This window comes from Zingiber officinale, chromosome 6B (assembly GCF_018446385.1).
Source record: "Zingiber officinale cultivar Zhangliang chromosome 6B, Zo_v1.1, whole genome shotgun sequence".
NCBI lineage: Eukaryota > Viridiplantae > Streptophyta > Magnoliopsida > Zingiberales > Zingiberaceae > Zingiber > Zingiber officinale.
In genome coordinates this window covers 105,076,993-105,091,519 of record NC_055996.1, presented here as the reverse complement: position 1 = coordinate 105,091,519, position 14,527 = coordinate 105,076,993, and the positions used below count along the sequence as shown (strand labels likewise).

Genomic DNA, 14,527 nt, shown 5'->3' with positions numbered 1-14,527 from the left:
TTTATCTTGAATTTTTCATCGAGATTTTTTTCTTGAGCATGTCACTGCTCTTATTTTTATTGCCGGTAGTTTTTTTTTTTTAATTTTTTAAGGATCCATTAAATTTCTTGGATTGATTTGTCCCATTAAATAATATAACTTAGCCAGATTGAGTTATAATTTTATCAATGATGGATCTAAGGGGCCGATCTATCTACGTGGGCCACTCTTCTTTAGCTGGACTCATAAAGTAAAAACATATTATTCTTTATATATATTATTTTATGAATAGTAAGAATTTAATATCATGATGATCTGATGATGGTGCAGGATTTATTTGGAAGATATGATCGGATTAAAAATGACAGATTTATTATAATAAAATATAGATCATATAGATTAATTCTCTGATTAATTGACGGTCGGCTGTAAACTCAGCTTTTATTCCTTTCGTATAATTTGGGCGCTAATTTGGATTAGCGTAATCACCTTTACATTACAAACAATTTGTCGCTGGATATCCACGTGTCCACTGCCAAACTTGCATTATATAAATCATATCGATGAAGTTCATTTTCGCACACCTCCACTTTCCGTCGAATCCCTTCCGATATTCCTTCTCCGATCCATCCAATCGCTCCTCAGAGATAGCGATCGATCAATCGAATACATGGGCGGATTCGCGAGGAAGGAGTACGAGTTCCTCTCCGAGCTCGGCCTCGGGCCCCGCAATCCAGGATGCTTCGTGAACGGCGCCTGGAGCGGCAGCGGCCCCGTCGTCGCCTCCCTCAACCCCACCAACAACCAGGCGAGTTCCTTCTTCCCTTCGATCTTGAAAGTGGGCTATGTTTTCCCCCGATTTGTCTTCTTTGTTCATGTGATTTGGGATTCTTGATTCAGGTCATTGCGGAGGTGATCGAGGCGTCCATTGAGGACTACGAGGAGGGCCTACGGGCTTGCGCTGATGCAGCTAAGATCTGGATGCAGGTTAGGGGCCACTTAGTGACGGATGTGATCGATTAAGGTTCTCGTTTGCTAATCGTGTTTGCATGAGAGTTGAGATTGACTAAAATGCTCCTGTTTTCGAGGTTGTTTTTTTTCAATTCGTATTAAAATGGTTGGTAGTTAGAAAGATAGATTTGGAGAGAAAAGTTTTTCCGTAATGAACGTTTTGCACGATTTCTAGTTGCAAATGCTCTCAAAAGCAAGGACATTCTTACTTTGTCGGTTCATATAATTTGTTAATTGTTCAGTTACTCGAATTTACTGGCCTGCACTTAGAGAACGGTGTCCGTCTGAGCTAGGATTTTTAGTTATCTATTTTGGGAATTGGGACATGATAAATTGTGCAGATTTAGGTATTTGCTCACTCGCTAATTAATATTGTCTGTATGAGCGATGGGACTGCCTGAGCTACTGTATCTTTGTAATCATATCATAGTGTCGGTGGTTATAAAGATAGCAGATAGCTGCGTTTAGAGAAGTATTGTGGGGGGCTGATTGCAAGTGCACATTTTTGAGCTACAAGTTATCTCAAAAGCAAGGATTTTTTTTTCTTGATGCATAGGATTTGTTAAATTGTGTTGATTTACTGCAACATATAATTGTTTGCAGATGGTATTTACCTTTTTTTATCAATCTTTTGTGGTACTTGTCTCAGTTCTCAGCTATTACCTTGTTCTTTGTTTGGGCTGAAGTACTCGGTTTACAATGTCTAACCAGATTCCAGCTCCTAAAAGAGGAGAGATTGTTAGACAGATTGGCGAAGCTCTAAGAACAAAACTGCAATACCTTGGTAGACTTGTCTCCCTTGAGATGGGGAAGATACTTCCAGAAGGGATCGGTGAAGTTCAAGTAAGACACATTCTGTTACAGTGCTATATTTATGATCACATCATTCATACAGTCACACCCCATTATAGGGATCAATGACGTTCTATCATAGTTTAAAGCTGGGTTCACTTAAGATTTTCTGTTAACTGATTATCTGACATAGTTCTAGGGTCTTCCTCCATTTTACAATACATGCAATGTGGAAACAATTGAGCAAATTTCTTGTGAGTCACGGACCTGTAACATAGTCACCACGTGGATTTATAGTATCATTGTCAGAAATTGTTTAAGTTGTTTCCAGGTACTTCAATTCGATGTTAAGGTTCCATAACCGTCCTTATTTTTATTTTCATTGAAATGTAATTTTTAGTTCATGGAATAGATAAATATGCTACCATTCTCATAACTATAAAGTAGCTGTGAGTAATTTTATCCATACATCTGATTAGATTCACTGATAGAATTGTATTTTTCATATTTACATGATGTTTGAATCTTTATACAGGAAATCATTGACATGTGTGACTATGCTGTTGGGTTGAGCCGCCAGCTAAATGGATCTATCATACCATCTGAACGTTAAATCCTCACTCTACTTGCTTTCAATTTTCTTAACTTTTGCCCTATTTTGAGTAATCTTTTCAATGAGAAGGTTTGATCATAGATGATGATGTTCGCATACCATTACTTTGTCTTTATACAATTTAGTCAGTGCACCTCTATATTTTCTATTGTCATCCACTTGCAAGAAAAGTTAGAATAGTTAACTATATGCACATAAGCATCCCAAAGATAGCATCATCATGATAGTAATCCTATCAATGTTTCATAAAGCTTATGCAAGTGGCATATAGGTTTACATATTCATTTCATCTATGACTATCATGTCACATGCCATGTATAAGACCTGCAATTGCAAGATCAGTGTCGGAACACTAAGTCAGGTCAACAATGCACATAAAGAATAGCACTAGAATGGATCGAGTGAACACCTAGTAAAGATGTTTGGTTAATAAAATGTTGAGTCCACTAGTTCCTGATTGGGTGAGCATGTTTTAGGTCGGGTCAACTGAACTAGAGGCTATCTGGGTTCCCTAGCAGGGGAGTGCTGGCTCTTTCACACCCAGTGAGTCCACAGAGAGTTCAACCCCCAAAACGTGCATAGTGCATCAGCTTTTTATAGTGTGTCAATTGAACTCCATATTCGACCAATGAGAAGTGCAAATATGATCAATTGTTTCACAGCTTATCGCATGATTTTAATTTGTAATTTTTATTTGTTTAACTGAACTTCCCTTTTTTTTTTGTGTTTCCAGGTCCAAATCATATGATGCTGGAGGTATTAAAACTGTGCTATTAATTAAGTTCCTCTAATTTGATGTTAAATATATAACGGAAGTTGGTGGATCTCATATCCATGCTTCATGTAATTCAGGTGTGGAATCCTCTTGGAGTAGTGGGCGTCATTACAGCTTTCAATTTTCCATGTGCTGTGCTTGGTGAGTTCCTCTAATATCCTTTTCATTTATCACTTTGGCCTCTTAAGCGAGCAATTTGAGTAGATTTGGCAAAGATCACAGAAAGGAACCATTACCGCTGAAACATAACATAAAAGAATAATAAGTAGAACTAGAAGCATGTTTTATAATCTGAGACAAATGGAAAACGCAATAGTCATTGACCATGAAATTTTCTATTCCTTAGTTGAAACACCTTTCTATTTGATGGAACAACGCTATTAATAACTTTCAGGACCCTGTAACTTGATCAACTTGTATTGTGAAATAAGTAATACTTGTTTGTTTCTGGGATAAAAAACAAAAACTTTGTTTATTGTTGCCGCCATGTTTTGGTAGTTGTTTTCTGGGATAAAAAATTAAAAACCTTTAATATTGTCTGTCATCCTTCCCATGTTTTGGTGTCTGTTTAAATTCTAAGGTTGACATTGGTTTTTCATAAGATTTGCACCTAAAGTTACTATACCCCAATACTGTAGGATGGAATGCTTGCATCGCACTAGTCTGCGGAAACTGTGTGGTTTGGTGAGTACTTTTATGCTTTCCTTACCTGTTTGCAAATTTACTCTTGTACATTTCATTTTTAAGTATGGATGCTTGTAGATACAATCAAATAGGAATGGTGGAACCTATGACAAAATCATGGATTTTGATTTTCTCTAGTATCTTTATATTCTTTGATAAACTCTTCGTATGGATAGATTAAGGACATACTTTCTGAGATTCATGCTAGGATCATGGTGACAATCTTTTCAGCCATTGGAAATTTTATGTTCTCTAACCGGTAACTAGGATGCTCTTTTGACTGTCACAAAACATTTGTCTAAGTTCCTCTTTCACCAACTTTCTTTTCTAATAAAAGACTTGATTGTCATTGCCTGTGCAGTCAAGTATTGCTTATTTATTTCTTTTAAGAGTGTGGAAAACTGGATAAAAGGTTCACAGATTAGTAGATCAGGATCTTTCAATATGGATGGATGCTCGTGAAAAAGTAAGCATCTTATAAAAAACAAGACAGTCTTTTTATCTACAACATTTCATGGATTCAAAAGCTAAAATATGAAGAAATAAAGGATGTGCTGGCGAAGGGTCTTCTTATAAACGATCCTTTCCAAGCAGCATACAAGTAAATACTTCACCACTGTCATCAGAACAGAAAGCAGTTCTTTGGCTATAAATATTCCCCCCACAGCATAAGAAAATATCTGGGTTTTTTTCTCAGGAAATCCCTGCAAAATCATCATAAAACTGCTTTACAAAATCTTGTTCCTTTATACCAAGTGTGCATTTGCAGTGTTTGTATTGAGTTATTCAACAGATAAAATTCATATCATGAAACAACAGTTGGGGTATAGCATTAACGATGAACCAAGAGGCTTCTTTTCATTCAGACAATTACCTAGAAAATATTTTATTATGAAAGATTGGATCACATATTTTTTGATAGTTACATTCTAGTGGTTATTTCACTGTCTATAAGGACCAAAAATAGCTTATTGATGCCTCCGGGGCTATGGTGCGATGGTAAGAGGTGGGACGGATTCCCTAGGCAACAAGGGTTCAAATTTCACCCCGTGCACATTACACCTAGGGAGTTTGAAAAACTTGTGACGCTGGGCCGTCCACTAGGACCTATCTGCGCTTTCCGATTTACCTTGGTAGCCGGTGGAAAATTTCTATGGGGCTGGATCGGTTACCTCTAGGATTAGTCGGGCCATAAGAACTAGATACCTGGATTATCAAAATAAAAAAGCTTATTGATTCGCTTGAAATCAACTAGGAAAGTCTAATTGCTTTGTTAATTATACTTTGATATAAATTTTTTGTTTCGCTTTCTAGGAAAGGTGCTCCTACAACACCATTGATCACTATTGCAATGACTGAGATTGTTGCACAAGTTCTAGAGAAGAACAATTTGCCAGCAGCAATTTTCACTTCATTTTGTGGAGGGGCTGAAATTGGTGAAGCAATAGCTCGTGACACAAGGATTCCTCTGGTCTCATTCACTGGAAGCTCCAAGGTGTTCCTGCGTGCTAAAATTTCTTGTCCTTTTTCTTTAACTAAAAGATATCTGGCAGGTTATCTTTATATGATGCCATTTATTTTGTTATTCTGACTAGTTCTTATATTGGTGGTATGAATTGATTAAGATTGTCATTGCTCATTACAAAAGTCACTTTATTTAAGCAGACATGTTTTATTCTATGTTTAAACTTGAACGTTGATGATTTGGCTTTTACTCACCCGGTTCCTAATTACCTGGACCTGTTTCTTATCTTAAAGTAATGGAGTTAACTATATTTGTCATGTTCAATCCTTGGTAATGGTGAAGGTCTTTTCACTTGGCGCATACTATTTTTTGCACAAGCCAGGAACTGTATCATTCACTTTCTGCTGCGAAATAGCAATAGCTTATTGGTGTTGAATGCAGGTTGGTCTCTTGGTTCAGCAGAATGCCCATAAAAGATATGGCAAATGCCTGCTTGAGCTCAGTGGAAATAATGCTATCATAGTCATGGATGATGCTGACATTCAGCTAGCTGTGCGGTCTGTTCTCTTTGCTGCTGTTGGTACAGCTGGACAACGTTGCACAACATGCCGTAGACTAGTAATCACAATTTACTTTCTATATGCTGTTTTGATCCTCATCTGAGGACCTAGATTGATCAATGCCCAACTGAGTGATTTACCTGGGTTTTATCTGTAGCTTCTTCATGAAAGTGTTTACCAAACTTTTGTTGAACAATTGATTGAAGTCTATAAGCAAGTCAAAATTGGGGATCCATTGGAGAAGGGAACCTTATTAGGGCCATTACATACACCTACTTCAAAGGAGAACTTTGTGAAAGGTATTGAAGTCATTAAATCACAGGTTAGTTTGCCCCCTTTTGTTTACTCCTACATTTGTTCTAATAGTTCATCTGCTTACTCCTTTAATTGAATATTTGGCATTATCACCTTAATTTAGTGATTTCCAAATACTTGTACCTCCATTTTTTCATGTGTTGTTTGCTTCCAGGATTCTGCTCATTGAATGAAGGGAAAAATGGTTTGTTCTAATGAACAATCAAATCAATTTTGTCTGCATCTTTGTAGAAATAGATAGATTGACTCAGTCAGTAATATTCTTGAATACAGTTTGTCGAACAACACAGAGTGTTGCTTGTTATATCAAGAAGTCTATTATAAGAGCAACGTATTAACATTTGCAGTCTTTTCCACTGCTCTCTCTCTCTCTCTCTCTCTCTCCCCTCTTATATCTATAGAGGGTCATGTTCAATATTATTTTTCCAATTGAGGTTTCTACTTTTAACATGGTATTAGCGCAAACTCTAGAATCTGTCATGGACTTGTTGATGCTACCCTTTAACTTTGAAGTGGCTAATATCAGCATGTTTGAGGTTAAATGTTTCTTTTATCTGCCTAGATAACCAAGGTCGATACAACTTTCTAAGAGAGGGAAGAAGACTGGTTTCTCCTGGAAATTGTGTACAATGCCTCTTTTTTACTTTTTCTTTTTTGTTTCACCATATTTTAATCATGCAGGGTGGGAAAATCCTCTTTGGAGGGTCTGGTATTGACTCCGAAGGAAACTTTGTGCAACCTACCATTGTTGAGATTGCACCTAGTGCACAAGTAGTTAAAGAAGAATTATTTGGTCCTGTCTTATACGTAATGAAATTTCAGGTAGTTCTTGAAACCAGCGTGTAATTTAGTTGGTTTCTTAATTTCATTGTCATCCTTTTATTTAAGGATAAATGATCAAGCCCTGATATTTTGGTCTTGCTACTCAACTCTACAGTTATAACCTGTTCCTGTTTCTTATACAGACTTTAAATGAGGCAATTGAAATAAACAATTCGGTGCCACAAGGACTGAGCAGTTCTATATTCACTCGCAAGCCTGAGATTATCTTCAAGTGGATTGGGTAAGAATCATCCTCAAACTTATTGGGTGTATTTGAAAATCTCCAAATTTGGATGTTTTAGGACTAGATGTTTGTTTTAAACAGTTTATTTGTACTTCTTGATAAGGATCTAAAGCTTGTAAGTTATCTTTGTGACGTTACTGCCTCTAGGCCTGTGCATGTGGTTTCCCTTGGAAACAGCTCCACTTTTTTTTTTCAAAAAAGAAAAATTCTCACCACCAGTCTCTAGGTATTTCTTTAGAAAATTCCTTACACCATTCTCCATTTTCTTGTATTTTGCGACACTAGCTTGATGAAATATATTATCTGTGCTGACAAGCTAGACTTACCCAATCTTGTGCTTGTCCTTGACACAGCTTAAGTTAATCGTTTTTTTTGCCTCGTGCAAGGTAACATGCGGTGTCAAAAATGTGCTGTTATTAAATTATAACTGGGGCTTCTTTTAATCTAATATCTTAAAAACTTGATCATTTTGTATCAGAGAAGCTACATTTTTATCTCTTCAGGATACTCCTGTTTAATTCTGCTCTCGTGTTTTTCCTCCCTTTTGTCAATATACATAGTTATTTTCTGTCTTTCATACTAAATGGTGTATCCGTATGATACAGACCTCATGGCAGTGACTGTGGTATTGTCAACGTAAACATACCTACCAATGGTGCTGAAATTGGTGGAGCTTTTGGTGGTGAAAAGGCCACTGGAGGAGGTCGAGAAGCAGGAAGTGACTCATGGAAGCAATACATGCGGCGAGCAACCTGGTAAACTATGATTCAATTTCAGTTGTATGTTTTCTTATTTCTAGTCTAATTTGTCCAACTGATCAAACACATTACTGGTTATCATCTTCGTCTTTGTTTCTCTTTGCTGTCGATAAAACATCATCTGGTATTGCTCACTAAATGAAGAAAAGGCTCAGGGTAAACAATTAGGTCACTTAAATGACCTCTTTGTTTTGCTTGTATCGATATTTACATTGAACTTATACAAACTCTTATCATCGTCGATATTCATTATTATTGTCTTAAATTTTTAAATTGTATCTAGCTGAAATAGTTTGGAATTTTTTTCGAGTTTTAAGAATATGCAAATATAGATTGAACCCTTCCTAAATAGTCTTAATTTTTGGGACACCTAATGATAATCTTATCAATCTTAGCATGATATTAGAGCAGCAGCCTAACCAAATTTAATCCTTTTCCTAATTGCTTAATAAACAGTTAGATTGCTCTGTTCCTCAATTTTCATGGGAGTGGCATGCTAAATGGAGATAATATTTCATCTCGATCCCCTTCTTGAAGTTTACTCTATTTTCAAAATGCCTCCTAGAGTTTTAAGATCATCGAAATAGTTCTAGTATTTTGTGAGGGTGATAATAAATTCTCATGAAATTAGTTCTTATCCTAGCTAGAAGCATGGCATTGTTATCATGTTGAATCTTGATATTTATTTATTTACCTTGAACTCATCTTTGTATTGATCAATCAATCACTTTTGCAGCACAATCAACTATGGCAGTGAACTACCTCTCGCTCAGGGAATAAACTTTGGCTGAAATTGCTGGTACTTTTTATTCTCCCCATTTTTTGTTCTTGCAGCATATGCACAGATGGTTGTTTCTAACCCCCTAAATACTTATTGGTTCTCTATTAACAGATATGGATCCAGCCATTTACTTGATAAGGAAAGATGTTTAAATTATGGAGAGATTATGTTAGCTGACTTTTTATATAAATAAAATCTTTCCGATGATCATAAGCTGTGTTGCTTTATTGTTTCCAAAATTTCAATCTTGGAACGATAGTATTCACATAAACTTCTCACGGTAACATCCGCACGACCACATAAATAGGGTGAACTTTAGCAGAGTAATGGTGCCAATGTGCCGTTTTTGTGCCTCGATGGCCTGAAGTTGGGTCGTGCTTGGTCCAATGTGGCTAGCAGACTTTGCTGAGCATGACCTTTAATGATGTCACCATAAGCTTGCTTGTATACCACATGATGTCTAGATAATTGCTTGTAGCTAGCATGTTTTAGCTATACTCGCTGTTGTCATTGCGACTACCACTTGACGACATAGGCTGTGATTGTGAAGATCCCATTTAAATTGTGCGAGGCCTCATTTAGTCGTGGCCATGGATTTTATGGTACGGCTAATCGAGGTGTGAAGTTGAGGTCCAAGGCCAACTTAAGGAGGTCGCAATCCAATGTACACTCATAGATGACTTTGGGCTAAAATAAGAACATTTCAAGAGGTTCACATATGATCTTTCGCTTTGGATGATTCACACCTTAATCTTCTAAAGATCAGCTTTTCGACCATGGCAATGCATCTTCCCTTCATCCACAACCCTAGTTGATCGAAGACTCCTCCATTAGGTGACTGGTGATGAAAGATCTGACTAATTTCGTTATATTCATAAGATCTGACTTAATGATGAAAGATGTCGTCATGGTCAACTAGCCTGCGCTTCAACTTGATATATTCCCAATCATTTGTTCACTCTTTTTCTGTTTTTAATTTTCTTTTAAATAGAAAACTACCTTTGGTGGACAACGCAATTGTCATATCAACTACATAGTTTATGCTAATCACATCAAATAGAAAACTAATTGTCCACTCTCTCTCTCTTTCCTTTTTGTTTTTTTGGAAAGACAAAATGTTGCCACAATTTAGTGGCAACAAGGCCAAATCTATCTCACTGGCTGCTATCTTCCTCCTTGAGTTCAACTTTCAGTGACTTGAGATGATGGGCATGAGTTGGACATAATGGCCATATTCATGCACCACCCAATGGAATCCATGAGTTAGCTAGTTGGCAGGGATGATTACTAATATTTTATTATTATTATTATTATTTTAAAAATAACATATTTGTTGATTTTTTTTTAATTTCATGTGTATATATCTTTTCTATTTTGTAATAAATTGATCATATGCTTCACTTAAGGATTGTTTGTTTAGAACTTATATTCCTTTGAAAAGCATCAACAAAATTTCCTTGTTTCTTCTTCATATTACGCACTGTTTGGGAGGAAGTGAGGGAAGGATAAAGAAGGGGAAGAGAAACTTAAAACTCTGTTTGAGAGGAAGTGAGCTAGGGAAAGGAAAAATAAGGAAGGGTAAGTTTTAACCTTCTTTATCTATGAAATGAAAGAATTTTTTATACCCCGATTTGAAGTGTAAGGAAGGGTATGGGGATTAAAAAAATTTGTGTTCTAATTTTATCCTTGTTTTATTATATTAATTTCAAAAATTATTATTTTAGATATTCTTTGCGTCGTGACGAAAAATACTTGTACCGTCAGACGCTCACACTTCATTGACGTCGATGTTGACGCCGACATCGACTTTGATGTTGACACCGATTTCGACACCATTTTCGATGCCGACGCCGACTTTGACACTGACACCAAATTTGATATTGACATTGACGTTGACGTAGATTTTAACAAATGAGCTACAAATGTTTAAATGCGCAAGTCTTAACCAATAAATGAGATAGGTTCTTAAATGTGTAAGTTTTTAACAAAAGTGAGGATAATTTTGTAACTTTATATATTTAACCTTCATTACCCTTACTTTCCTCCCAAATACGGTAATATTTGTTATGTTAATAAACCTTCCCTCCCAAATAAGGAAAATATAAATACTTTACTTCCCCTTCCTTCCCCTCCTTTACCTTTCTTTAATGAATCTTTACTCATCCCATCCAAATATAGGGTTATAATCTTTCTATTTCAAATAGAAGAGAGGATCAATTTTTACAACAAAATCTGTAAATAATTATGCATAAAATTATTTTATATGAGATTGGGCACTTCATTAGATTCTTATTGATCAGAAGAAATTAAGTTTTGTTTTTTCTTCATAAACTAATAATAGGGATTCGATCTGAATTCCATTCGATTGCATTAAAAATGTATTTGAAGATGGAATCATGTTTGTGACGTTGTCAATTCAAATTTGACATGAAAAATCAAAAGCTGCATTATTTAAGATAGAAAGCAATGGGCACTTAGATAGTTGATAACTACGTAGCCCGACATTTATCGACTTTGTGATCTAATAATGCTCATTTGTGATGGGAACTATAGGTGGGAATCGTTAGGCATGAAACTTTTGTTTTCCTTCTCAATATTTCATCATTTTTTATAATATTTTATACAGAATATCAAATTTCATTTTCGATTGTTTGTCATTGCTACCGTGGCTAATCCCTTCTATGGTAGCCTTTTATTATTATTATTATTATTATTATTATTATTATTATTATTCCCAATTTTATCTCTTTATTGAGAACCTAGATATAATAAGAGTACATGATCTTCTATTGAGAAAGTGTTGATCTCTTAAAATGTGAATAATTAATTAGTTAGATGGTTTATACACTTCAAATAAGTGTAGGGTCGATTTCAACGGGTGCAGAAGTCTTATGGGTTATCTCACTCCCCTATATGCATTACTATTATTAGATAAAGTCATTAGTTATTTAGTTACCTATATTTAGTGGAGGGTTAATGATATTGAGCGGCTGATCTTTATTATTTTTGCCACGTTTAATTAGTTGCCCAATATGCTCTCAAAATTTGATTTATTCAAATATTTTGTCAGAAATAATATTTACTTTTTAAAAAAACTTTATCACGAAATAGTGATTTTTTAAAGTTAGTATTAGATATTTAATTTATACCGATTAATTTTAAGGATGATTGATATGATTACATAGAAATTTTTTTAGTAGGTTAAATTAGGAAGTTCTCACAGTACTTCATCAGCCAAGCATTTTTAGATTAATTCTCCACTAACAAAATGTATTTGTTAATCAACTATTCATTAAAAGAAATTTATCTTAATTTGTAAAATTTAAATTCGATCCTATTTAAGAAATTGAGCAGATACTTCGCCGCTACAGCCAGGGCACAAAATAATGACTTTGCTAATTATAAATGGGCTGTTAAACGATATTATCACTTTCTAATTGGAGTTTTATAATAATATTCTCTCTTTCACAAATGAATAATGTAAATGAATAAACTGAGCAAGTTGCTGCCATGTGGGATCCGTACAGATTGGTCCAGCTAGATGAGCAGCTGACGTGTACATGGAACCGCGTGGGACCCTTGCATTCCCCCCTCAATCATTCGCCTCTCTCTCTCTCCTCCCGTTCCGACGTATAACTGTTTAACAAATATGGAAAACTTGTATTTTGCCCCTTCTCTAATCTTCAAAATGTGGCACTTTAAACTATTATTTTAAAATCACTTTATTTTGTCCCTCGCACTACTTACAACTCGCATGTTGATCCCTCTAATGACACTTGGTATGAAGGTAGAATATAAATATAAAATAAATAAAGATGCATGAAATATAAAGAGTGATTGATAATAAGTGTATGCCATATATAATATCCTTCGCATGATTTATATTATATGAAATTCAAACTTTCGTCTAAATTGTTATCGATTAATTTTGCCATTGACTTGATAAAATGATTTTTTTTTTAAAAATAATATAGTGTAAAATGTAATTTCCTTAGTTCATATAAAACTAATCAAAATGTAGGACCAGAATGAAATTTTCTTTAACGATTAAAAAACTCCAATTCCTTTCGCCTAATAAATACACTGCAATCCCCGCCTCCGGATTCCAATTAGGTCTCCTCCCGGCGAGGCCGCGCCGCCATCGGAGGCCACTCGTCCGCGCATTACCACCACCCCCGCTCGATGAAGCGTAGAGACGCAATCTAAGGTTTCTTATCTGCTTCGTCCTCCTATAAAGTTTCCACCTTTGTCTGCTTCCCCCTGGGTTTTCCGATTCAAATCGCTGATTTATCTTGTCCTGGGGTTCTCGATTCGTGCTCAAAGGTCCGATTTTGGGGGATGTCGGACAAGGCGCCGGAGGTCATCTCGGCGGCGTGCGCGTGCTGCGGGCTGACGGAGGACTGCACGCCGGAGTACATCGAGTCGGTCCGGGAGCAGTTCGGCGGCCGGTGGGTGTGCGGCCTCTGCGGCGAGGCCATCGAAGACGAGATCGGCCGCGCCGGGCGGTGGATCTCCATCGACGAGGCGCTCAGCCGCCACACGAGCTTCTCCGAGCGCTTCCGCGCCGCCGGGCCGCCCGTCGACACAGTGGAGCCCATGATCGCCGCCATGCGGCAGCTTCTCCGCCGGAGCCTCGACTCGCCGAGGGCTACGGCAAGCAGCACTCGCCGAAGTGTGGAGGAGGACGCCGGAGAGGCCGGCGGCACCGCCGCCCGCAGATCACTTGCGAGGCCGAGCAGCTACCTCTCCACTGCGGCCCGCTGAAGCCCCCCTCCCCCGCGAGGAAATCGACACGGTAAGCGTAAGAGCGAGTCACCAGAATCCTACTCTCGACCTTTGTTAATATTGAGAATAAAACTAACCATTGTTAGCCCTGCATTTAGCTTCTTAATCTACCTTTTTGCATCAACAAATGGATTAATATCAAGATCAGAAGAAAAAGAAGAAGAAAATTCAGCTAATTACATGTTTTGATAGTTTTTTCTCCGTATTTTCTCTCAACAACTATATCTATAATATCCAGTCTTACCTTATATTTTATAAAAGATATTTCATGACCTCAAAATCATATGACAGCAAGTTGGACTTAGAGATTAGGGTAGCCTCCATTTATTACTTCAATTATAGAGAACAAGGAGGGAAAACCCTTCCAAGATTGGAGAAGAGTAGAGAATTGCTCAGTTTGGTGTTTGCATGTCATTAAGGATTGGTTAGATCCATAGTTAATGATCCAATTAGCCAGCTGTTGCTCGCAATGCTTTCGGCTATTAAGTTGTCATGTGGTCAAGGCCTTCATGCTGTGTTTAGCCTTTGCTAGGGTTTGTGATGGCTTGCGGGGGCTCGATGAGTTACATCTATTTGTCTTTGTCGGCAAATCTCACACAATTGTGCGCCTCGTTTTGTGTCTCACAAGGGAGAAAAGGAACAATTATCGAAGGGGAGATGCCTTTTTTTTGTGTCTCCCCGAGTAACTTGGTTATCAAAGGCTTGTAATACATGTTAGATTCGCTAACAACATTGACATACCATAATAAGGTTTGTTAGTAGTTGATAATCTTAGGAGTCGCGCTAGGCATGCTATGACCATTCTTGGTTCAACTACAATTCTTCTAATTCCAATCTTTAGGGTTTAGTATATGATTAAAGGTAAAGCATGTGGAAGTACATTAAATATACTACAAAGTTTGGATCGTCTCAAAAGAATTTACATTTAGTGTGAAAAAAATAT

General features: G+C 36.8%; 2 protein-coding genes across 2 annotated transcripts; both read left to right on the top strand.

Annotated features, from left to right (window-relative positions):
• Positions 1–542: 542 nt before the first annotated feature.
• LOC121988679 (aldehyde dehydrogenase family 7 member A1-like) lies at positions 543–9,009 on the top strand. The gene is made up of 15 exons (XM_042542231.1): positions 543–787; positions 880–966; positions 1,702–1,833; positions 2,318–2,390; positions 3,129–3,151; positions 3,248–3,311; positions 3,809–3,854; positions 5,169–5,349; positions 5,761–5,937; positions 6,037–6,201; positions 6,876–7,016; positions 7,160–7,257; positions 7,866–8,015; positions 8,755–8,817; positions 8,911–9,009. Exons 1-14 carry the CDS (start codon positions 650–652, stop codon positions 8,807–8,809), a joined length of 1,530 nt encoding a protein of 509 aa, XP_042398165.1. The 5' UTR covers positions 543–649; the 3' UTR covers positions 8,810–8,817; positions 8,911–9,009.
• Positions 9,010–12,850: 3,841 nt separating this feature from the next.
• Positions 12,851–13,708, top strand: LOC121988677. Its single transcript, XM_042542229.1, has 2 exons — positions 12,851–13,006; positions 13,123–13,708. The coding sequence occupies exon 2, from the start codon at positions 13,138–13,140 to the stop codon at positions 13,561–13,563; it is 426 nt and encodes a 141-aa protein (XP_042398163.1). The 5' UTR covers positions 12,851–13,006; positions 13,123–13,137; the 3' UTR covers positions 13,564–13,708.
• The last annotated feature ends 819 nt before the right edge of the window (positions 13,709–14,527 follow it).